This window comes from Salmo trutta, chromosome 13 (genome assembly GCF_901001165.1).
Source record: "Salmo trutta chromosome 13, fSalTru1.1, whole genome shotgun sequence".
Classification (NCBI taxonomy): domain Eukaryota; kingdom Metazoa; phylum Chordata; class Actinopteri; order Salmoniformes; family Salmonidae; genus Salmo; species Salmo trutta.
Genome location: NC_042969.1, coordinates 43,648,244 through 43,672,447, shown reverse-complemented (window position 1 = coordinate 43,672,447; position 24,204 = coordinate 43,648,244). Strand labels below are relative to the sequence as shown.

Below are 24,204 nucleotides of genomic sequence, written 5' to 3'. Positions count from 1 at the left end.
TTTATCGCAATATTTCGAAATACAATCGTGATAAAAACATAGTTTGGAAAGAAAATGGCTATTGCTGTAAAGAGAATACAATGAAAAGACTAATCTTTTATGAGTTGAGAAAAAAAACCGAGTCCACATTGGTGCTGCTTTGCCCTGTCTTGACCACAAGGGGGGGCTAATTCCTATTGACTCCACCTTCCACTCATTGTATATATCATTCCCTGGGGGCGAATGATATGGCGGTGGCAGTCCGAGTCGAGGCCACGGCAAGATGCCTGGATGAATCTTCGGATAGTGAACCAGAACAGGAACATGGATCTCCGCAGAAATTAATACGCAAAGTTTCCACATCGGGTCAGATACGAAGCAAGGTAACCTGTAATTGCATTGGTAACATTGCAATTCAAAGCCAAAGGCGACCATACTTTTCGGTAGCTGTTCTCTCCATCCGCTATGCTAATTTTCTAGCTTTGCGAGGCCAGATGGGAAACACCGCTCTTTCCTGTCTCTCTTCATCCACGAGATGGCGAGTAGGATCCCCGGACAGGTCTCGCTTGCGCTAGCTAGAAGGAACTATAATAGCTCGAGCTCTCGATATCAGTAACGTTACTGTACTATCATCAGCACCACACATAACGGTATCATTGCTGGGTGTTGATAAATCGTAACGTTAGCTAACCTTCATCCAAACCTTAATCTATTTTAACTTAAAATATATTAAATCCGTGGATTACTGCTGCTAAATAGCTCCATATGTGAATGGCCAGCTGTTTCATAGCAATATGATACTTCTCGATTCTGTTAGAAGCAAAAACTAGCTAGAGCTAGCTAACTACTATCGCAATTGATTCATTCAGCATCTCGTTTGATATTCATAAGTGCTCCTGAAAAGGTATAGCTAGTTATCTGCCAACAAATATGTTGTAATTTACAATATTGTACAATGGAGACAGGTTATGTTTTGGCTAACACTTTTCCTTTCAAGAGTGATTTCACATATAGGCCCCTTTTTTAAAATAACCGATTTCAGTCCTCTTTAAAGTGAACTCTGAGAAGAAGAAAAATAAGCTAAATAACAGTTGTCGTTGTATTCACACTGCCCTTGCCTTTGAAAGAGGACTCAACTCTCTTGCCACTTCACTTCACCTATTTTGTGGGCCGAGTCATATTTGCGTTCACATTGCTGTATATAGAAAGAAAGGAACCAATATATTCTCTGGGTTCATACAAAGCGCAGGACGAGCCATTCCATCAGAATGTTTTTTTCAGTTGGCTGGCAGCAACATGGTCTCAGAGCATTTCGTATTATTCTGTACGTAAATCCGTTAGCTAGGCTAGGATTTAGGGTTACGTTTAGGAGTTAGGTTAAAGGGTTAAGTTTTGGTTAGGGGAAGGGTTAGCTTAAAGGGTTGCAGTTAGGGGACGGGTTCGCTAACATGCTAAGTTGCAAAGTAGCTAAAACGTAGTTAATTAGCTAATTACTTAGGTTGCTAAAGTTGTCTGTGGTGAGATTTGAGCTCGCAACCTTTGAGTTGCTGGACGTTAACATTATATGCCCACCCATCCACCCCGACCAACCATCTGTCTTATGTAAGCATACCAAACACAACATATCATACTAATTTACCTGTCCTGGATTTACGTTTACTATGTTACGTTTATGACACCAGGCGCAACAGCTAGATATACCTACCTACTTAGCAGCTAGCTATACCTACTTGCTAACAGATTTGAGTTAAAAGATGAGGCATTAATTGTAGTCAGAAAATATTCTTAACATGTCAATATTATTGGTAACGAATAAATAGCAGAAGAATAATTGCAGATGAAATAACCCACTGGGCACAGACGTTAATTCAACGTCTATTCAATGTTGGTTCAATGTAATTTCATTGAAATGTGGAAACAACGTTGACCTAGACTCTGAGCATTTCGTATCATTCTTTACCTAAATCCAAGATGCTCCATTTATTATGGTATGTTACGTTTCGTATGGTATGTATTCACTTGGGAATGTCCATCATCCATTTCTTATGATATGTTACGAATTCCATTTTGTTGTGGGTAGCTGGCTAACATTAGCTAGGCTAGGGATTAGGGTTCAAGTCCTGTAAAATTGTATTTGTCACATGCCGAATATAACTGGTACAATACAATCTTACCGTGAAATGCTTACTTACGAGCCCTTAACCAACAATGCATAATAATGCTAAATAAAAAATTGTTACACAATAAAAAAGGAATAACGAGGCTATATAGAAGGAGTACCAGTACAATGTGTAGGGCTACGGGGTAGTCAAGGTAATATCGACATGTAGGTAGGGGTAACGTGACTATGCATAGATAATAAATACAGAGTAGCAGCAGCGTACAGTGCATTCAGAAAGTATTCAGACTAGGGTTGCACATTTTGGGGAATATTCAGAGGTGGAAACATTCCATGGGAATATTTGGGAATTAATGGAAATATATGCAAATTAATATTAATACCATTTAAATGTAATGTTTTTTTGCATCGGATATATTTACCATATCATATGGAGACAGAAACATAAAACCTTTTACCTTATCATAAGTAGACATAATTGCAAATGATTAAATCCTTCCAATAGAAATAAAAAAAACTATTTAGTTACAAACTTGAATGAAATGAGTTGACTCTTCACATGGGAGGATTTCACTGAACAACAAAAGAAAGGGAATATTGAATGATTCCCAATGATCCATCACATCTCCCAAAAACGTTTTCAACATACATCTATAAAATGATAGTCTAGAAACTAAAGCTTTGGTTGTCTTCCTCTCAAGCTTCCATTGCTTCTCCCTGGACCTCCTCAATGTCCACCTCTTGAACTTCAGACTCTAAGGCCTCATCTTCACTGTCACTTTCCAACCTTGTTGAGGATGGCTCGTTGTCAGGCTCAAAAAGCCTCAAATTTGCCCGGATGGGCCACCAATTTTTCAACCCTTGTATTGGTCAGCCTGTTGCGTGCTTTGGTATGTGTGTTCCCAAACAAGAACCAGTTGCGCTCTGAGGCGGCTGATGTTGGTGGGATTTTGAGGATGATGGAGGCAACAGGGGAAAGAGCCTCAGATCCACAAAGTCCCTTCCACCAGGTGGCTGATGAAATATGTTGGCACGACTGCCATGTTGCATCACCATCCCAAAGCCCTTGCTTGGACGTGTACTTCGCCAGACTGCCAAGAACCTTGCCCTCTTCCAGGCCAAGGTGGCGAGACAAGGTAGTGATGACCTTGTTGATCTCTGCACCAGACAGGATGCTCTTGCCAGCATACTTGGGGTCCAACATGTACGCTGCGGCGTGTATTGACTTCAGGCAGAAGTCTTCAGGCTTTTTGATGTATTTCAAAACTGCAGTTTCCTTTGCTTGGCGCAACAGTGAAGTGGGCAGGGAAGTACAGATTTCTTCTCTTACATCTGCAAGCGGAGTCTGAACATCAGACAGGATGGTATTGTCTCCCTGCTGGGCAGCTTCAATGTGGTGCTTTAATTCCTCTCACTCTGCTTGGTGAGGTAGATTGGTGCTTGATGATCCTTCATATACAGTTGAAGTCAGAAGTTTACATACACTTAGGATGGAATCATTAAAACTAGTTTTTCAACCACTCCACAAATTTCTTGTTAACAAACTATAGTTTTGGCAAGTTGGTTAGGACATCTACTTTGTGCATGACACAAGTAATTCTTCCAACAATTGTTTACGGACCGATTATTTCACTTATAATTCACTATATCACAATTCCAGTGGGTCAGAAGTTTACATACACTAAGTTGACTGTGCCTTTAAACAGCTTGGAAAATTCCAGAAAATGATGTCATGGCTTTAGAAGCTTCTGATAGGCTAATTGACATCATTTGAGTCAATTGGAGGTGTACCTCTGGATGTATTTCAAGGCCTACCTTCAAACTCAGTGCCTCTTTGCTTGACATCATCATGGGAAAATCAAAAGAAATCAGCCAAGACCTCAGAGAAATAAATTGTAGACCTCCACAAGTCTGGTTCATCCTTGGGAGCAATTTCCAAACGCCTGAAGGTACCACATTCATCTGTACAAACAATAGTACGCAAGTATAAACACCATGGGACCATGCAGCCGTCATACCGCTCAGGAAGGAGACGCGTTCTGTCTCCTAGAGATGAACATACTTTGGTGCAAAAAGTGGAAATCATTCCCAGAACAACAGCAAAGGATCTTGTGAAGATGCTGGAGGAAACAGGTACAAAAGTATCTATATCCACAGTAAAACGAGTCCTATATCGATATAACCTGGAAGGCCACTCAGCAAGGAAGAAGCCACTGCTCCAAAACCGCCTAAAAAAGCCATGGTTTGCAACTGCACATGGGGAGAAAGATCGTACTTTTTGGAGAAATGTCCTCTGGTCTGATGAAGCAAAAATAGAACTGTTTGGCCATAATGACCATCGTTATGTTTGGATGAAAAATGGGGAGGCTTGCAAGCTGAAGAACACCATCCCAACCGTGAAGCACGGGGGTGGCAGCATCATGTTGTGGGGGTGCTTTGCTGCAGGAGGGACTGGTGCACTTCACAAAATAGATGGCATCATGCGGGAGGAAAATTACGTGGATATATTGAAGCAACATCTCAAGACATGAGTCAGGAAGTTAAAGCTTGGTCGCAAATGGGTCTTCCGAATGGACAATGACCCCAAGCATACTTCCAAAGTTGTGGCAAAATGGCTTAAGCACAACAAAGTCAAGGTATTGGAGTGGCCATCACAAAGCTCTGACCTCAATCCTATATAAAATTTGTGGGCAGAACTGAAAAAGTGTGTGCGAGCAAGGAGGCCTACAAACCTGACTCAGTTACACCAGCTCTGTCAGGAGGAATGGGACAAAATTCACCCAAATTATTGTGGGAAGCTTGTGGAAGGCTACCTCAAACATTTGATCCAAGTTAAACAATTTAAGGGCAATACACTCAATTAGTATTTGGTAGTATGTAAACTTCTGACCCACTGGGAATGTGATGAAATAAATAAAAGCTGAATAAATCATTCTCTCTACTATTATTCTGATATTTCACATTCTTAAAATAAAGTGGTGATCCTAAGACAGGGAAGTTTTTACTAGGATTAAATGTCAGGAATTGTAAAAAACTGAGTTTAAATGTATTTGGCTAAGGTGTATGTAAACTTCCGACTTCAACTGTACCTAACCATTTCCTTTGCGCTCTTGTACGTACAGTGTATACATTGTTTTCAGCGCCATGATGTCCTTGAGGGGCAGATCCAATGTGTGAGCAGCACAGCCTATGGGTGTGATGTGAGGGTAGGACTCCTCCACTTTAGACGAAGAAGCCTTCTTGTTCGCAGCATTGTCTGTCACCAGTGCAAATATCTTCTGTGGTCCAAGGTCCTTGATGACTGCCTTCAGCTCATCTGCAATGTAGAGACCGGTGTGTCTGTTGTCCCTTGTGTCTGTGCTCTTGTAGAATACTGGTTGAGGGGTTGAGATTATGTAGTTAATTATTCCTTGCCCATGAACATTCAACCACCCATCAGAGATGATTGCAACATTCTGCTTTCTCTATGATTTGCTTGACCTTCACTGGAATTTTGTTGAACTCTGCATCTAGCAAATGAGTAGATAAAGCATGTCTGGTTGGAGGGGTGTATGCTGGGCAAAGAACATTCAGACATCTCTTCCAATACACATTGCCTGTGCGCATCAGAGGTGAACCAGTTGCATACACAGCTCGAGCAAGACATTCATCAGCATTTCTCTGACTACGTTCCTCCATTGAGTCAAAAAAACTTCTGATTCCAGGAGGACCATGAGCTGTTGCTATCGATAAGGTGTCTGATTCATAATTTTCACCTCAAATAGAAGTAGAGGGACTTTTGTCATTTTATCAGAGATGAGATTGCGTTGTGAGCGCTGAGGGAACTTTATGCACTTGGCCAGATGATTCTGCATCTTTGTTGTGTTCTTCACATATGATTTGGCACAGTATTTGCAAATGTACACAGCTTCCTTCTACAATAGCTGCAGTGAAATGTCTCCACATATCAGACGTGGCATTTTCCTGTCAAGATTAGAAAAAAAATGAGTAAGGAAAAAACCCAAATACAATTCCATGTACAGATAAATAGTTAAGCAATTAGATTTAGCAACTCCTTTGTAAGATAAATGTTTTAAAATGAAACGTATGGAAACAGGTGAATTAACACTCCTCAGTTAGCAGGCTCAAGCAATCTAAAACGCACATGGTTTCAAAAACTAACCTGCAGAAATTGTTAACAAGTTAGAAATTATTTAAACACACTGTACTGTAGGCTACTATTTACAAGTTAACAAAAAATCATGTATGTCATAAACTCAGAAAAAAAAGAAAAGTCCTCACTGTCAACTGCATTTATTTTCAGCAAACTTAACTTAACACGTGTAAATATTTGTATGAACATAACAAGATGCAACAACTGAGACAAACTGAACAAGTTCCACAGACATATGACTAACAGAAATGGAATAATGTTTCCCTGAACAAAGAACGGGTCAAAAGTAACAGTCAGTATCTGGTGTGGCCACCAGCTGCATTAAGTACTGCAGTGCATCTCCTCCTCATGGACTGCTAGATTTGCCAGTTCTTGCTGTGAGATGTTACCCCACTCTTCCACCAAGGCACCTGCAAGTTCCCAGACATTTCTGGGGGGAATGGCCCTAGCCCTCACCCTCCGATCCAACAGGTCCCAGACGTGCTCAATGGGATTGAGATCTGGGCTCTTCGCTGGCCATGGCAGAACACTGACATTCTTGTCTTGCCGGAAATCACGCACAGAATGAGCAGTATGGCTGGTGGCATTGTCATGTTGGAGGGTCATGTCAGGATGAGCCTGCAGGAAGGGTACCACATGAGGGAGGAGGATGTCTTCCCTGTAACGCACAGCGTTGAGATTGCCTGCAATGACAACAAGCTCAGTCCGATGATGCTGTGACACACCGCCCCAGACCATGACGGACCCTTCACCTCCCGCTCCAGAGTACAGGCCTCGGTGTAACGCTCATTCCTTAGACAATAAACGTGAATCCGACCATCACCCTGGTGAGACAAAACCACGACTCGTCAGTGAAGAGCACTTTTTGCCAGTCCTGTCTGGTCCAGCGACTGTGGGTTTGTGCCCATAGGCGACATTGTTGCCGTTGATGTCTGGTGAGGTTCTGCCTTACAACAGGCCTACAATCCCTCAGTCCAGCCTCTCTTAGCCTATTGTAGACTGTCTGAGCACTGATGGAGGGATTGTGCGTTCCTGGTGTAACTCAGGCAGTTGTTGTTGCCATCCTGTACCTGTCCCGAAGGTGTGATGTTCGGATGTACCGATCCTGTGCAGGTGTTGTTACACATGGTCTGCCACTGCGAGGACGATCTGCGAGGACGATCAGCTGTCTGTCCTGTCTCCCTGTAGCACTGTCTTCGGCGTCTCACAGTACGGACATCGCAATTTATTGCCCTGGCCACATCTGCAGTCCTCATGCCTCCTTGCAGCATGCCTAAGGCAAGTTTCCCGCAGATGAGCAGGGACCCTGGGCATCTTTCTTTTGGTGTTTTCAGAGTCAGTAGATAGGCCTCTTTAGTGTCCTAAGTTTTCATAACTTTGACCTTAATTGCCTACCGTCTGTAGCTGTTAGTGTTTTAACGACTGTTCCACAGGTGCATGTTCTTTAATTGTTTATGGTTCATTGAACAAGCATGGGAAACCGTGTTTAAACCCTTTACAATGAAGATCTGTGAAGTTATTTGGAATTATCTTTGAAAGACAGGGTCCTGAGAAAGGGGCGTTTCTTTTTTTGCTGAGTTTATTAAATATTTTCACCCCACCAAGTATTGTAATCAAAACTTACCAGAAAGCATGTAATTCTTGTCTCAGACAGTGTAGTAGTGTGGGCTCAATAGCATCTCATTAGTGTGAAAGATCTTTAGAATCAGCTGTACATGTGATGGAAGAATGCGCTGTGCATGCAGAGGGTTGCAATTCCATGAAATTAGTGATAGTTTAACCAAAATATGCCACAAGACCTAGAATAGACTTGTGTGTCCCACAAAAAAGGTTCACTGTTATAAGCTAACTGTTTTTGATGAATTTAAGCAAAATTCCGGAAATTTACTGGAAAATTTCTGACCCTTTGCAACCCTAATTACGTTACAGCTTCATTCTACAATGGATTTAAAAAAAATCCGCATCAATCTACACACAATATACCCCATATTGACAAAGCAAAATCAGGTTTATACATTTTTGCAAATGTATAAAAAAAGAAAATATATGAAATATCACATTTACGTAAGTATTCAGATCCTTTATTCAGTATTATGTAGAAGCACCTTTGCCAGCGATTACAGCATTGAGTCTTTGCCAGCTTGGCTTTTGTCTCATTACAGCCTTATTCTAAAATGGATTAACATCTCTAGGGCATCTCTAGGTGGCACCAAATCATCCCACCTACGTGACAGCCAGTTGAATCCTGTGGCGCGATTTTCAAATACCTTAGAAATGCTATTACTTCAATTTCTCAAACATATGACTATTTTACAGCTATTTAAAGACAAGATTCTCGTTAATCTAACCACACTGTCCGATTTCAAAAAGGCTTTACAACGAAAGCAAAACATTAGATTATGTCAGCAGAGTACCCAGCCAGAAATAATCAGACACCCATTTTTCAAGCTAGCATATAATGTCACAAAAACCCAGAAGACAGCTAAATGCAGTACTAACCTTTGATGATCTTCATCAGATGACACACCTAGGACATTATGTTATACAATACATGCATGTTTTGTTCAATGAAGTTCATATTTATATCAAAAACCAGCTTTTTACATTAGCATGTGACGTTCAGAACTAGCATACCCCCGCAAACTTCCGGCGAATTTCTAACAATTTACTAAATTACTCACGATAAACGTTCACAAAAAGCATAACAATTATTTTAAGAATTATAGAACTCCTCTATGCACTCGATATGTCCGATTTTAAAATAGCTTTTCGGTGAAAGCACATTTTGCAATATTCTAAGTAGATAGCCCGGCATCACAGGGCTAGCTATTTAGACACCCAGCAAGTTTAGCCTTCACCAAACTCCGATTTACTATTAGAGAAGCTTGATTACCTTTCCTGTTCTTCGTCAGAATGCACTCCCAGGACTTCTACTTCAATAACAAATGTTGGTTTGGTCCAAAATAATCCATAGTTATGTTCCAACAGCGGCGTTTTGTTCGTGCGTTCAAGACACTATCCCAATGGTAAATAAGGGTCACGTGCACGGCGCATTTCGTGACAAAAGATTTCTAAATATTTCATTACCGTACTTCGAAGCATGTCAACCGCTGTTTAAAATACATTTTTATGCCATTTTTCTCGTAAAAAAGCGATAATATTCCGACCGGGAATCTGCAATTAGGTAAACAGCCGAAAGAAAATACAGCACAGGGTCGACTCGGGCACGCGCCTAATTCCTTTGTCCTCTGATCGGCCACTATGGCAAAGGCGATAATGTGTTTCAGCCAGAGGCTGCCTTGATATCGTTCAGCTTTTTCCCGGGCTCTGAGAGCCTATGGGAGCCGTGGGAAGTGTCACGTTACAGCTAAGATCCTCACTCTTCAATAAACAGAGACAAGAAGAACGACTCCTTGTCAGACAGGCCACTTCCTGCATGAAATCTTCTCAGGTTTTTGCCTGCCACATGAGTTCTGTTATACTCACAGACACCATTCAAACAGTTTTAGAAACTTTAGGGTGTTTTCTATCCAAAGCCAATAATTATATGCATATTCTAGTTACTGGGCAGGAGTAGTAACCAGATTAAATCGGGTACGTTTTTTATCCGGCCGTGTAAATACTGCCCCCTAGCCCTAACAGGTTAAATTGTTTTTTTCCCCCTCATAAATCTACACACAATACCCCATAATGACAGCAAAAACAGGTTTTTATAAATGTTTGCAAAAAACAAAGAAAAAAAAAACACTGAAAAATCACATTCACATAAGTATTCAGATCCTTTACTCAGTACTTTGTTGAAGAACCTTTGGCAGCTATTACAGCCTCGAGTCTTCTTGGGTATGATGCTAGGAGCTTGGCACACCTGTATTTGGGGAGTTTCTCCCATTTTTCTCTGCAGATCCTTTCAAGCTCTATCAGTTTGGATGGGGAGCGTCGCTGCACAGATATTTTCAGGTCTCCAGAGATGTTTGATCGGGTTCAAGTCCGGGCTATGGTTGGGCCACACAAGAACATTCAGAGACTTGTCCCGAAGCCACTCCTGCGTGGCTATGTGTTTTGGGCCGCGAAGGTGAACCTTCGCTCCAGTCTGAGGTCCTGAGCGCTCATCATGGATCTCTCTGTACTTTGTTCCGTTCGTCTTTCCCTCGATCCTCACTAGTCTCCTAGTCCCTGCCGCTGAAAAACATCCCCACAGCATGATGTTGCCACCCCCGTGCTTCACCATAGGGATGGTGCCAGGTTTCCTCCACAGGTGATACTTGGCATTCAAGCCAAAGAGTTATATCTTGGTTTCACCAAACCCGGAGTATCATGTTTCTCATGGTCTGAGAGTCCTTTAGGTGCCTTTTGGCAAACTCCAAGCGGGCTGTCATGTGCCTTTTACTGTGGCCACTCTACCATAAAGGCCTGATTGGTGGAATGCTGCAGAGATGGTTGTCCTCCTGGAAGGGTCTCCCATCTCCACAGAATTACTCTGGAGCGCTGTCAGAGTGAACATTGGGGGCTTTGTCACCTCCCTGACCAAAGCCCTTCTCCCCCTATTGCTCAGTTTGGCCGCGAGGCCAGCTCTAGGAAGAGTCTTGGTGGTTCCAAACTTCTTCCATTTAAGAATGATGGAGGCCACTGTGTTCTTGGAGACCTTCAATGCTGCAGAAAGTTTTTGGTAGCCTTCCCCAGGTCTGTGCCTCAACACAATCCTGTCTCGGAGTTCTACGGACATTTCCTTTGACCTCATTGCTTGGTTTTTGCTCTGACATGCACTGTCAGCTGTGGGACCTTATATAGAAACATGTCCTATCAATTGAATTCACCACAGGTGGACTCCAAGTTGTAGAAACATCTCAAGGATGATCAATGGAAACAAGATGCACCTGAGCTCAATTTCGAGTCTCATAGCAAAGGGTCTCAATACTAATGTAAATAATGTATTTCAGTTTTATATTTTTAATTAATTGGAAAAAAATGGCAACTATTTTTGCTTTGTCATTATGGGGTATTGTGTGTAGATTGAGGATTTTTTAAATCCATTTTCGAATAAGGCTGTAACATAACAAAATGTGGAAAAAGGAAAGGGGTTTGAATACTTTCCGAATCCTCTATATGTGAAGAATGTGTGAGTGTGTGGTTAGAGTCCAGTGAGTGTACATCCAGCCTGTGTAAGAGAGTGCAAAAAATAACAATAAAATAAGGGGGTCAATGAAAATAGTCCGGGTAGCCGTTTTGATTAACTGTTCAGCAGTCTTACGACTTGGGGGTAGAAGCTGTTAAGAAGCCTTTTGGATCTAGACTTGGCGCTCCAGTACTGCTTGCCATGTGGTAGCAGAGAGAACAGTCTTTAACTTGGGTGGCTGGAGTCTTTGACAATTTTTATTGCCGTCCTCTGACACCGCCTGGTATAGAGGTCCTGGATGGCAGTGAGCTCGGCTCCAGTGATGTACTGGGATGTAAGCACTATCCTCTGTGGCGCCTTGCGGTTGGATGCCGAGCAGTTCCCATAACAAGCGGTGATGCAATCAGTCAGGATGCTCTCGATGGTGCTGCTATTGAACTCTCTGAGGTCCAATGCAAAGTTTTTTTTTTCAGCCTCCTGAAGGAGAATTGACATTGTCAATTGACATTGACTGTGTTGGTGTGTTTGGACCGTGATAGATCCTTCGTGATGTGGACACCAAGGAACCTGCTCCACTACAGCCCCATCGACGTGAATGGGGACATGCTTGGCCCTCCTTTTCCTGTTAGTCGACGATCAACTCCTTTGTCTTGCCGACCGTGAGGGGAGAGGTTGTTGTCCTGACAACACACTGCCAGGTCTCTGACCTTCTCCCTATAGGTTGTCTCATTGTCGTCAGTGATCAGGCCTACCATCGTCGTGTCGTCGGAAAACTTAATGATGGTGTTGGCGTTGTCAGTGGCCACGCAGCCGTGGGTGAACAGGGAGTACAGGAAGGGACTAAGCAATCACCTTTTGAGGGGCCCCCGGGTTGAGGGTCAGCGTGGCACATGTTGTTGCCTACCCTTACTACCTGGGGGTGGCCCACCAGGAAGTCCAGTATTCAGTTGCAGAGGGAGTTGTTCAGTCCCAGGGTACTTAGCTTAGTGATGAGCTTGGTGGGCACTATAATGTTGAATGCTGAGCTGTAGTCAATGAACAGCATTCTCACGTAGGTGTTTCTTTTGTCCAGGTGGGAAAGAGCAGTGTGCAGTGCAATAGTGATTCTGTCATCTGTGGATCTGTAGGGGCGGTGTGTGAATCGGAATGGGTCTAGGGTTTCTGGAATGGTGGAGTTGTGAGCCTTGACCGGCCTTTGAAAGCATGGCTACAGATGTGAGTGCTACGGGGCGATAGTCATTTAGGCAGGTTACCTTGGCGTTCTTGGGCAGAGGTACTATAGTGGTGTTCTTGAAACATGTAGGTATTACAGACTGGGTCAGGGAGAGGTTGAAAATGTCAGTGAAGACACTTGCCAGCTGGTCAGTGCATGTTCTGAGTACGTGTCCTGGTAATCCGTCTGGCCCTGCGGCCTTGTGAATGTTAACCTGTTTTAAAGGTCTTATTCACATCAGCTACGGAGAGCGTGATCACACAGTCGTCCGGAACAGCTGATCCTCTCATGCATGGTTCAGTGTTGCTTGCCTCAAGGCGAGCATATAAGGCATTTAGCTCGTATGGTAGGCTCGCGTCATTGCGCAGCTCGCGGCTGAGTTTCCCTTTGTAATCATGATAGTTTTCAAGTCTTGTCAAATCTAATGCGTGTCAGAACCAGTGTAGTAGGATTTGATCTTAGTCCTATATTGATGCTTTAACTGTTTGATGGTTCGTCGGAGCGTCCAGATTAGTGTCCTGCTCCTTGAAATCGGCAGCTCTAGCCTTTAGCTCAGTGCAGATGTTGCCTGTAATCCATGGCTTCTGGATGGGTTATGTGTGTTCCGTCACTGTGGGGATGTCGTCGATGCACTTATTAATGAAGCTGGTGATTAATGTGCTAGCAAAACAGTCCTTTAGTTTATCATCTGCTTCATTGGACCACTTTCTGTATTGAGTGCTGGTACTTCCTGTTAGAATTTATGCCTCTAAGCAGGAGTCAGGAGGATAAAGTTATGAACAAATTTGCCAAATGAATGGCAAGGGAGAGCTTTGTACCCGTCTCTGTGTGTGGAGTAACGTGACCTAGAGTTTTTTTTTTTGTGACATGCTAGTAGAAATGGTCAAATGGATTTCAGTTTCCCTGCGTTAGTCCCCAGCCACTAGGAACGTTGTCTCTGGATGAGCATTATCTTGTTTGCTTATGGCCTTACACAGCTCATTGAGTGTGGTCTTAGTTCCAGCATCGGTTTGTGGTGGTAAATAGACAGCTACGAAGAATATAGATGAAAACTCTCTTGATAAATAGTGTGGTCTACAACTTATCATGAGGTACTCTAACTCAGGCAAAACCTTGAGACTTCCTTAATATTAGAGAGTGCTCACGAGCTGTTGTTGACAAAGAAACACACCCCACCCACTCTGATCTTACCAGAGGCTGCTGTTCTGCCTTGCCGATGAAAGGAAAACCCAGCTAACTGTATATTGTCCGTGTTCAGCCACGATTCGTTGAAACATAGGATAATCCAGTTTTTAATGTCCCTTTGATTGGATAGTCTTGATCGGAGCTCATTCAGTTTATTCTCCAGTGATTGCACGTCAGCCAGTAGAACGGAGGGTAAAGGCAGATTATCCACTTGCCGAAGCAGTCTCGCCAGGCATCCGGCTTGTCGACCTCTGTAGCGGCGTCTCCTCTTCTTACGAATTATGTGAATTTAGGCCTGGTCCGGGAAGAGCAGTATAGCCTTCGCATCCGAGTCATTAAAGAAAAGGTCCTCGTCCAGTTGGAGGTGTGTAATTGCTGTTCTGATGTCCAGAAGTGCATTTCGGTCATAGGAAACTATAGCGGAAACATTATGTACAAAAGAAAGTTTAAAACGGAGCATAAAAACACACAAAATAGCACAATTGGTCAGGAGCCCGTAAAACGGCGGCCTCCCCTCCGGCGCCATCCATTCACCAGGGTTAGAGTTAGATTAAAGAGTTAAGGTTAGGGAAAGGGTTAGCTAAAAGGGTTAAAAAAAGTGGTCTAAAATCAGGAAAATAGCATTGTCAGCTGGGCTGGATGCTGTGCAAGTACTAACCTACTTATTGTTTAAAAAAAACACAAACGAACTACACCGTTGAACTCGTCATCAATTTTCTCGATTCCGGAGGACATAAAACAATATAGAGGTAAGAGATTTTGAGACATGACATGTATTATCAATTGCGGAGGCGCCAGAGACTTGCGGATGCCAAATCGAGCTCCGTACCGCATCACCGTGTGCCTCCCAAATTTTGTAACAATGCGGAGGGCTGTTTAGCTCTGCATTTACATGATTGGTTGACGGTAGGTGTGGGCGGGAGGTTTTGTATAAACACAAACTCACTTCCTTGACAACTTCCTTCACAACAGCTCTGCTCTGTGAAGCACAAGAAGTATGATGCCTCATGTCTACCAGATTCATCAAAGTATTTGCGTTCCGGTGGAAGTCATTCACTGTCAATGAAGTAGTTAGCAACGCTACGTTGGGGGGTGCCTCATTAGGCTGCGGGGTGTTCTGTGTACCGCATGCGTTTTAATATTTTCAACTTTGCTGTGTGGTGGTACAAACGGAAGTACACACACAGACTCCAACTAGGTAGCTTTTAGCTAGTTGAAAGCGAAGCACGTGCGTCAAGTACGGAAATCTGGCAAAACAAAATGCTTATGCATATGGTCGACATCGGGCATGAATGTTCTGACTTCTGCGGAGACGGCATCGCTTTAAATGCTGTACGGCCGCAGCAGATGTCGGATTGACCATGCAGAGACTTAATGCCTCTTGAGTAAATCTGAGCTGAAAAACCATTTTCAGGCTTTTCCGTTAAAACAACCAGAGCCAACTGTACATTTCAAACTGTATTTTTATGAGGCGCAGCCATAAACTAGTTTTGTACAATGGCAAGTGATGGTGTTGATAAAACCCACATTTTAGGATTTTAGCAAGACCTAAACGATATCATAACCGCCATCGATAAGAGACAATACTGTGCAGATGTATTCATCGACCTGGCCAAGGCTTTCGACTCTGTCAATCACCACATTCTTATGTGCAGACTCAACAGCCTTGGTTTCTCAAATGACTGCCTCGCCTGGTTCACCAACTACTTCTCTGATAGACTTCAGTGTGTCAAATCGGAGGGCCTATTGTCCGGACCTCTGGCAGTCTCTATGGGGGTGCCATAGGGTTCAATTCTCGGGCCGACTCTCTTCTCTGTATACATCAATGATGTCGCTCTTGCTGCTGGTGATTCTCTGATCCACCTCTACGCAGATGACACCATTCTGTATACTTCTGGCCCTTCTTTGGACACTGTGTTAACTAACCTCCAGACGAGCTTCAATGCCATACAACTCTCCTTCCGTGGCCTTCAACTGCTCTTAAATGCAAGTAAAACTAAATGCATGCTCTTCAACCGATCGCTGCCCGCACCTGCCTGCCCGTCCAGTATCACTACTCTAGACGGTTCTGACTTAGAATATGTGAACAACTACAAATACCAAGGTGTCTGGTTAGACTGTAAACTCTCCTTCCAGACTCACATTAAGCATCTCCAATCCTAAACTAAACGATGCACCTTGTGTTGCATTTCCTTAACAGTGACAGCCCATCACATTACCCCGGAGTGGGAGATGTACCGTGCTACAGACACGCCTCCTTTATGAGAGTCACAACTGTCCATCTGGCACTGAAGGAAGTGGTGTCATGGTGCGTTTGTAACAAAATGGGAATTTACCACATACGACTGTGAAAAACGTACTTGAACGGCCCTCCAACTGGTAATTACTAGTGGAAAACTCGTCTATCATCCTGACACCCACTTCTCCCACATGGTGACCTCTGACGTCGCCTATTAAAGAAATGACTCTACAACAGCATTTTCGGCACTAAAATGCAACAACAAAACATTTATTAGAAAAAACATTCTATTATTTTGGTTTTTGAACTCTATCATTTGTTTACAAGCATGATAGCTGTACTTTTAGTTTACTGTTTACTCAGCTTTTTGGGCCATTAGCCAATCAGCATTTCTCAACAAGTTCAAATCACATGAATGTTTCCAACTGGTATTTACAACTCCATAACTGGTAAACCTGAACCAGGTTTTCTTCTGGGATTTTGCCTGTGCTTAGCTCCATTTCTTTTTTTTATCCTGAAAAACTCCCCTGTCCTTAACGATTTACAAGCATACCCATAAAATGATGCAGCCACCACTATGCTTGAAATATGGCTAGTGATACACTTTGTAGTCAGGACAAAAAAATTGCATTGCCAAATTTATTGCAGTATTACTTTAGTGCCTAGTTGCAACAGGATGCATGTTTTGTAATATTTGTATTCTATATAGGCTTCCTTCTTCTCACTCTGTCAATTAGGTTAGTATTGTGGAGTAACTACAATGTTTTTTTCATCACAGCCATTAAACTCTAGCTGTTTAAAGTCACCATTAGCCTCATAGTGAAATCCCTGAGCGGCTTCCTTCCTCTCCAACATCTGAGTTAGGAAGGACACCTGTCACTTTGTAGTGACTGGGTGTATTGATACAATATCCAACGTGTAATTGATAACTTCACCATGTTCAAAGGGATATTCCGTGTCATCTTTTTTATTTTTGCCATCTACCAATAGGTGCCCTTCTTTGTGAGGCATTGGAAAACCTCCCTGGTCTTTGTGGTTGAAATTCACTACTCGACTGAGGGACATTACAGATAATTGTATGTGTTGTGTACAGAGATGAGGTAGTCGTTCAAAAATCATGTTAAACACTATTATTGCACACAGTGATTCCATTCAACTTATTATGTGACTTGTTAAGCACGTTTTTACTCCTGAATGTATTCAGGCTTGCCATAACAAAGGAGTTGAATACTTATTGTCTCAAGACATTTCAGCTTTTCCTTTTTTTAAATTTAATAAATAAATAAATACATTTCGATCTTGTCTCATCGCTGCAACTCCCCAACGAGCCCGGGAGGTAAAGGTTGAGTCATGCATCCTTCGAAACATGACCCGCCTAACTGTGCTTCTTAACACCCGCCTGCTTAACCCGGAAGCCAGCCACACCAATGTGTCGGAGGAAACACTGTTCAACTGCCACAAGGAGTCGCTAGAGCGCGATAAGCCAAGGAAAGTCCCCCCGGCCGAACCCTCCCCTAACCCGGACGACGCTGGGCCAATTGTGCTCCTAGCTGACCTAACAGTAACTGTATGAAGGCCATAGGATCCACACAGTTATTCAAGAATGTGTAGACTAACAGTGAAATGCTTACTTATGGGCCCTTCCCAACAATGCAGAGAGAAATAATATAAAAATATATAATAACACAAGGAATAAATACACAATGAGTAACGATAACTTGGCTATATACATAGGGTACCAGTACCGAGGTAGATGTACATGGGTATGAGGTAGATATGTACATATAGGTAGGGATAAAGTGACTAGGCAACAGGATAGACAATAAACAGTAACAGCAGCACATGTGATGAGTCAAAAGAGTTAGTGCATAAAGGTTCAATGCAGATAGTCCAGGTAGCTATTGGTTTACCATTCAACTAAGTATTTATCAGTCTTATGGCTTGGGGGTAGAAGCTGTTTAGGCTCCTGTTGGTTCCGGACTCAGTGCATCGGTACCACTTGCCGTGCAGTACCAAAGAAATCAGTCTATTAGTTTGATGGCTAGTCTTTTTTTAGGGCCTTCCTCTGACACCGCCTGGTAAAGAGGTCCTGGACGGCAGGGAGCTCAGCCCCAGTGATGTACTGGGCCATACGCACAACCCTCTGTAGTGCCTTGCAGTCAGATGCCAAGCAGTTGCCATACCAAGCGGGGATGCAGCCAGTCAAGATGCTCTCAGTGGTGCAGCTGTAGAACTTCTTTAGGATCTGAGGGCTCATGCCAAACCTTTTCAGCCTCCTGAGGGGGAAGAAGTGTGTGTGTGTGTGTGTGTGTGTGTGTGTGGACCATAATAATTCCTTTTGATGTGGACTTGAAGCTCTCGACCTGCTCCACTACAGCCACGTGGATGAGGGTGTGCTCGGCCCTCTGTTTCCTGTAGTCCACGATCAGCTCCTTTGTCTTGCTGACTTTGAGGGAAAGGTTGTTGTCCTGACACACACTGCCAGGTCTCTGACCTCCTCCCTGTAGGCTGTTGCATTGTCGTTGGTGATCAGGCCTACCACTGTCGTGTCGTCTGCAAACTTAATGATGGTGTTGGAGTCGTTCACGGCTACGCAGTCATGGGTGAACAGGGAGGGGACTAAGCACAGGAGGGGACTAAGCATGCACCACTAAAGGCCCCCATGTTGAGGGTTAGCATGGCGGATGTGTTGTTGCCTACACTCATCACCTGGGAGCGGGCCGTCAGGAAGTCCAGGATCCAGTTGCAGAGAGAGGTGTTTAATCCCAGTAGGGCTGTCCCCGACTAATAAAATTATAATTTTCATTTCAAGTTAAAGTGTACTGTTAGCTAGCTAGCTAACGTTACCTGACTGGCTAACCCTACTTTTCGTCCAGAGTGTCTAGTGTGCGCTCGGAACACTCAGCGAGCAAAACGGTCTGAATTTACGAAAGGCCAATCTGACAACGTGTTGAGTTTACGAACACCCAAAGCACACTTTGGCACTCCAGATGTAAATTTACGAACACACCCGTAGTATAAGCCAGCCTTTGGTCTAGAAATATTTGGTTGTTTAGTACATAGCCTTACATGTGAATCCTAAAAGAGATGGGTGGGGCTAAAGCTTAAAAGGGTGTGAACGATGCTGAATGGGCGTAGACAAAGAGGAGCTCTCCAGTAGGTACCAAAACATTCAAAGGTCATTTTCTCAAAAGTGACATTACAAGTTTTTCAACTTTCAAAGCAGAATTACTTCCCATTGTTCCTCAATAGTAGTGTATGATATACAATGTTCTAGCTCTGAGTCTCTACTTTTATCCAATATAAAAAACACAATTAAAAATGTTTGTACATGATCGAGCCGGTTGGTCACATAAAATGCATTCGAATAGTATATATAAAAACAGAAATCCCTTATTTACATAGGTAAAGGGTCTGAATACTTATGAGACTCGAAATTGAGCTCAGCTGCATCCGGTTTACATTGATCATCCTAGAGATATTTCTACAACTTGATTGGAGTCCACCTGTGGTAAATCCAATTGATTGGACGTGATTTAAAAGGCACATACCTGTCTATATAAGGTCCCACAGTTGACAGTGCATGTCAGAGCCAAAACCTAGCCATGAGGTCAAAGGAATTGTCCGTAGAGCTCCGAGACAGGATTGTGTCGAGGCACAGATCTGGGGAAGGGTACCAAAAAAAATGTCTTCAGCATTGAATGTCCCTAAGAACTCAGTGGACTCCATTATTCTTAAATGGAAGAAGTTTGGAACCACCAAGACTCTTCCTAGAGCTGGCCGCCCAGCCAAACTGAGCTATCGGGGGAGAAGAGCCTTGGACAGGGAGGTGACCAAGACCCGATGGTCACTCTGACAGAGCTCCAGAGTTCCTCTGGAGTTCCTCTGGAGCTCCAGAAGGACAACCATCTCTGCAGCACTCCACCAATCAGGCCTTTATGGTAGAGTGGCCAGACGGAAGCCACTCCTCAGTAAATGGCACATGACAGTCCGCTTGGAGTTTGCTATAAGACTCTCAGACCATGAGAAACAAGGTTCTCTGGTCTGATGAAACCAATATTGAACTCTTAGGCCTGAATGCAAAGTGTCGTGTCTGAAGGAAACCTGGCACCATCCCTACGGTGAAGCATGGTGGTGGCAGCATGGTGGTGGCAGCATGGTGCTGTGGGGATGTTTTTCAGTGACAGGGACTGGGAGACTAGTCAGGATCGAGGCAAAGATGAACGGAGCAAAGTACAGAGAGATCCTTGATCAAAACCTGCTCTAGAGCAGGTTCACCTTCCAGCAGGACAACAACGCTAAGCACACAGCCAAGACAATGCAGGAGTGGCTTTGGGACATGTCCTTGAGTGGCCCAACCAGAGCCCGGACTTGAACCCGATCGAACATCTCTGGAGAGACCTGAAAATAGCTGTGCGGCGATGCTCCCAATCCAACTTGACAGAACTGGAGAGGCTCTGCAGAGAAGAATGGGAGAAACTCCTCAAATACAGGTGTGCCGTGCATGTAGCGCCATACCCAAGAATACTCAAGGCTGTAATCACTTCAACAAAGTAATGAGTTTGAATAGTTTTTTTTATTTACATTTTTTTTTTTATACATTTGCAATTTCTAAAAACCTGTTATATGATTTATCATGGGATATTGTGTTTTTTAGATTGATGTGGGGGAAAATAAACAATTTAATTTAAATGTTGAAAAATGTCAATGGGTCTGAATACTTTCCGAATGCACTGTATAGTGTAGTTGATTTAGCACATGCCTTATGCAAAACCAACACGTTTTGATTGAGAATTGGAATCATAGTAGCAGCCTAGAAGGCTAGCTCTGGTTTATTTTCTGAAGGCTATGCATATAGTTTGAAACTGACTGACACTTCTGACTTGCACCACTGCAAAAAGTAAAAGAAGAGGAGAGGAGAGAAAAATAAGCGTAAAATACACCTCAAGACTATAGGCGTCCACAATGCAGGCATGTTTTCACACACCCGGCGCACAATGCATCCATCCTATGAGCATAGGCCTTATAGCCTAGCTGGGCTAATGCAAATGCGTTTAGACCTCCCGGCAAACAGACCACAACGTCACACATGCTAGAGCAGGAACCCTGACCTATCATACAAGAGTGAAGTGTGTGTTTGCTGGGAGGTCTAAACGCATTCATGCTAGGCAATAAGGCCTATGCTCATAAGACGGATGGGGGGAAGAGAGAGAGAGAGAGAGGGAGCTAGACTTGAGAGAGTGATCACAGAAAGACATTTGTTTTGTAGTAAGTCCGGACCCAGTATTAACTTCTGAGATCAGTGTCTCCCCCGCAGGACGGTTGAGCTAACATAGACTAATGTGATTAGCATGAGGTTGTAAGTAACAAAACAAAGTCCCAAGACATGGACATATCTGATATGGGCAGAAAGCTTAAATTCTTGTTAATCTATCTGCACTGTCCAATTTAGAGTAGCTATTGCAGTGAAAGAAAACCATGCTATTGCTTGAGGAGAGTGCACAATTATGAACTTGTAAATGTATTAATAAACCAATTAGGCACATTTGGGCAGTCTTGATACAACATTTTGAACAGATATGCAATGGTTCATTGGATCAGTGTAAAATGTTGCACATACACTGCTGACATCTAGTGGCCAAAATCGAAATTGCGCCTGGGCTGGAATAATACATTAAGGCCTTTCTCTTGCATTTCAAAGATGATGGTACAAACAAACAAAAAAGTATTTTTCTTTGTTTTATCTTTTAGCAGATCTAATGTGTTATTCTCCTATATTCATTTCACATTTCCACAAACTTCAAAGTGTTTCCTTTCAAATGGTATCAAGAATATGCATATCCTTGCTTCAGATCCTGAGCTACAGGCAGTTAGATTTGGGTATGTTATTTTAGGTGAAAATGGGGGGGAAAAAGGGTCAGATCCTTAATTAATGGAGTACTAGATTTAAGCAGTCCACACCAACTACATAATTCTCATGGAAAACCAGGGGATTGTAGTAAACAAAACTGTGTGTCCATCGGGGCTCTTCCTTTTCATGTTTAGCTGGCTCTCATTTCATTGTTGTTGCGCTTGTCTTGTTAATTACTTCCTTTTATATTTGTTCCTAAGCTGCTACATTTTGTGTGTACACGACACATTTTTCCTATACTAACCGTTGGTAGCGGAAGGCACACTAATGCCCTGGACCAGAGCTAAGCTGTCACCTGCTACCACCCATTGAGCAGCAGTTCCTATCGAAATGAATTTATAGCCGTGGTGGCAGCTCTGTGTCCATTCTTACAGTCATATTGGCTACCACAGTATTAGGCTAACTTGCTTTTTAACAAGGAATCATATTCACCTCAGACCTTCAAAGCCTTTTTTTAAGCTATGCTATGATGATAAAGCTGTTATGACTAGGGCTGTGGCGGTCAACCAGTGATTGTCATGCAAATAACTTCAGGTCTCACGGTATTTGACCGTTAATTAACATAAACACGTTTAGTATCTATCTCCTGGCTTCCACACACAGCCTACAAGCCACTGATACAGACCTTTTGGAACATCTACATTTTCAGTCTAAATCCATGTAATGTAGCCTACACCATCACAATAAATCCATTATTTATTTTAGACCGGTCTAAAGAAACATAATATGAAGAAAATGTAATCTATTTTACAAGAACAGCATACCCTCATATCTGGCTATGTTATATGGCTGTGGGCTATGCTAGTTCATTTAGCAGACAAGATTTGCTTAGAATTCCTTGGCATTATTTTATAGTATGAAGAATACAATTGAACATAGCTGAAGAAAATAGAGTCAGGAGTGTGCACATGTGGCTGCTCTGTGTTGAGCGGTTAACAAAGAAACAGGATCTCATTCTTCATTTTGAGTTATTTATGTAACATTAGTTGTGATACAATACATAGGCTATATGCTTTGATTTAATACATTCTAAGGCTGCATTCGACTCTAATGATTTGAAAGAACATGAAAGGCATGCTCTCTGCTTTGTTTCTTGCTCAGGCTGCACACTTCATCACCTGTTTATACAGAACAAAATACAATCATTCAAAATAGGCTACTAAAACATGATTTTGGCCACAGATATTTAGCTTATTTTTTTATAATAAATAGTGTACTGTTTTAAATTGCATTGTCTACAGTCGGAAGGAAAGGCAGCGAGCAATTTGACCAGATTATTGTTGAGTTGCGTCTCTGTGAAAAGTAGAGAGGCCAAGCCAGGCATACCGCAATATTCAAAATACAATTGCAGGAAAACATAGTTTGGAAAGAAAATGGTTATTGCTGTAGAGCGAAGACAAAGAAAGGACTATTCTGTCTTTTAGTTATCAAAAATGATCAACCTAATTGAGCCGAACAACAGTATAGCACCAGCGGAGAGCATCTGTAATCTCCCCGGTGATTTCCCCGTGAGTGCGCACTGTGCATATTCACTGTTTATCATTGTTGGGTCAATGCTACTTAGTTTGTTTTTGGAAAATGATTTCCTCCTCAAGGACGTTCAGAGACTTGCTCCAAAGTCACTGTGCTTAGGGTTGTTGTCCTGTTGGAAGGTGAACCTTCGCCCCAGTCTGAGGTCCTGAGCGCTCTGGAGCAGGTTTTCATCAAGGATCTCTCTGTACATTTTTCCATTCATCTTTCCCTCATGCAAAGATAGAAGAAACATAGGCCTACTATACTTGCTCAGCCATGCATTGAACTGTCTTTCTTTTTTTTATTGCGAACAGTGATTGAGTTATATTATTAGCCTAAATTATGACTATCCAATCTACTCATCACATTACCAATTGTAGGCTATTTTACATAGGTCTGCAAATGCGATTATGCATGTAATGCATTATTATAAAGGTGCATTTTTATTGTAACCGTACGTAAATGTTATGTAAATGTAACCGATTTTCCCCAAACTTGAAACTCAGGATCCGCCAGTTAGGCTAACCCGGTTGTAAAGTGGATTAATGTGCTTAATTTTAAGAATCGAGCGATAAATATAGCAGCACGAGAAAGCTGGATCCTCTTTTATATAGTGGCCAGTCAAAACTCTCTTTTCACACACTGGGCATCATTCACAAGTGATAGATAATACATAATTTACAAGTGATAATATTGTCACCCATCAGACTATTGTTCATTTAATCTTGTCTTTTACATGTATTAAATAATATGTGACATTTTATATATTTTAGAATCGAC

General features: G+C 42.6%; 1 protein-coding gene across 2 annotated transcripts in view; it reads left to right on the top strand.

The window, feature by feature from the left end:
• Positions 1 to 219: 219 nt before the first annotated feature.
• The window catches only part of LOC115205810 (diacylglycerol kinase delta), a 152,852-nt gene continuing 128,867 nt past the window's right edge, over positions 220 to 24,204 (top strand). For both annotated transcript variants that reach the window (XM_029772147.1, XM_029772146.1), the window contains exon 1: positions 220 to 362. In XM_029772147.1, coding sequence (XP_029628007.1) covers positions 228 to 362 — 135 coding nt within the window. In that variant the 5' untranslated portion in view covers positions 220 to 227. The remainder of the gene's footprint in view (positions 363 to 24,204) is intronic.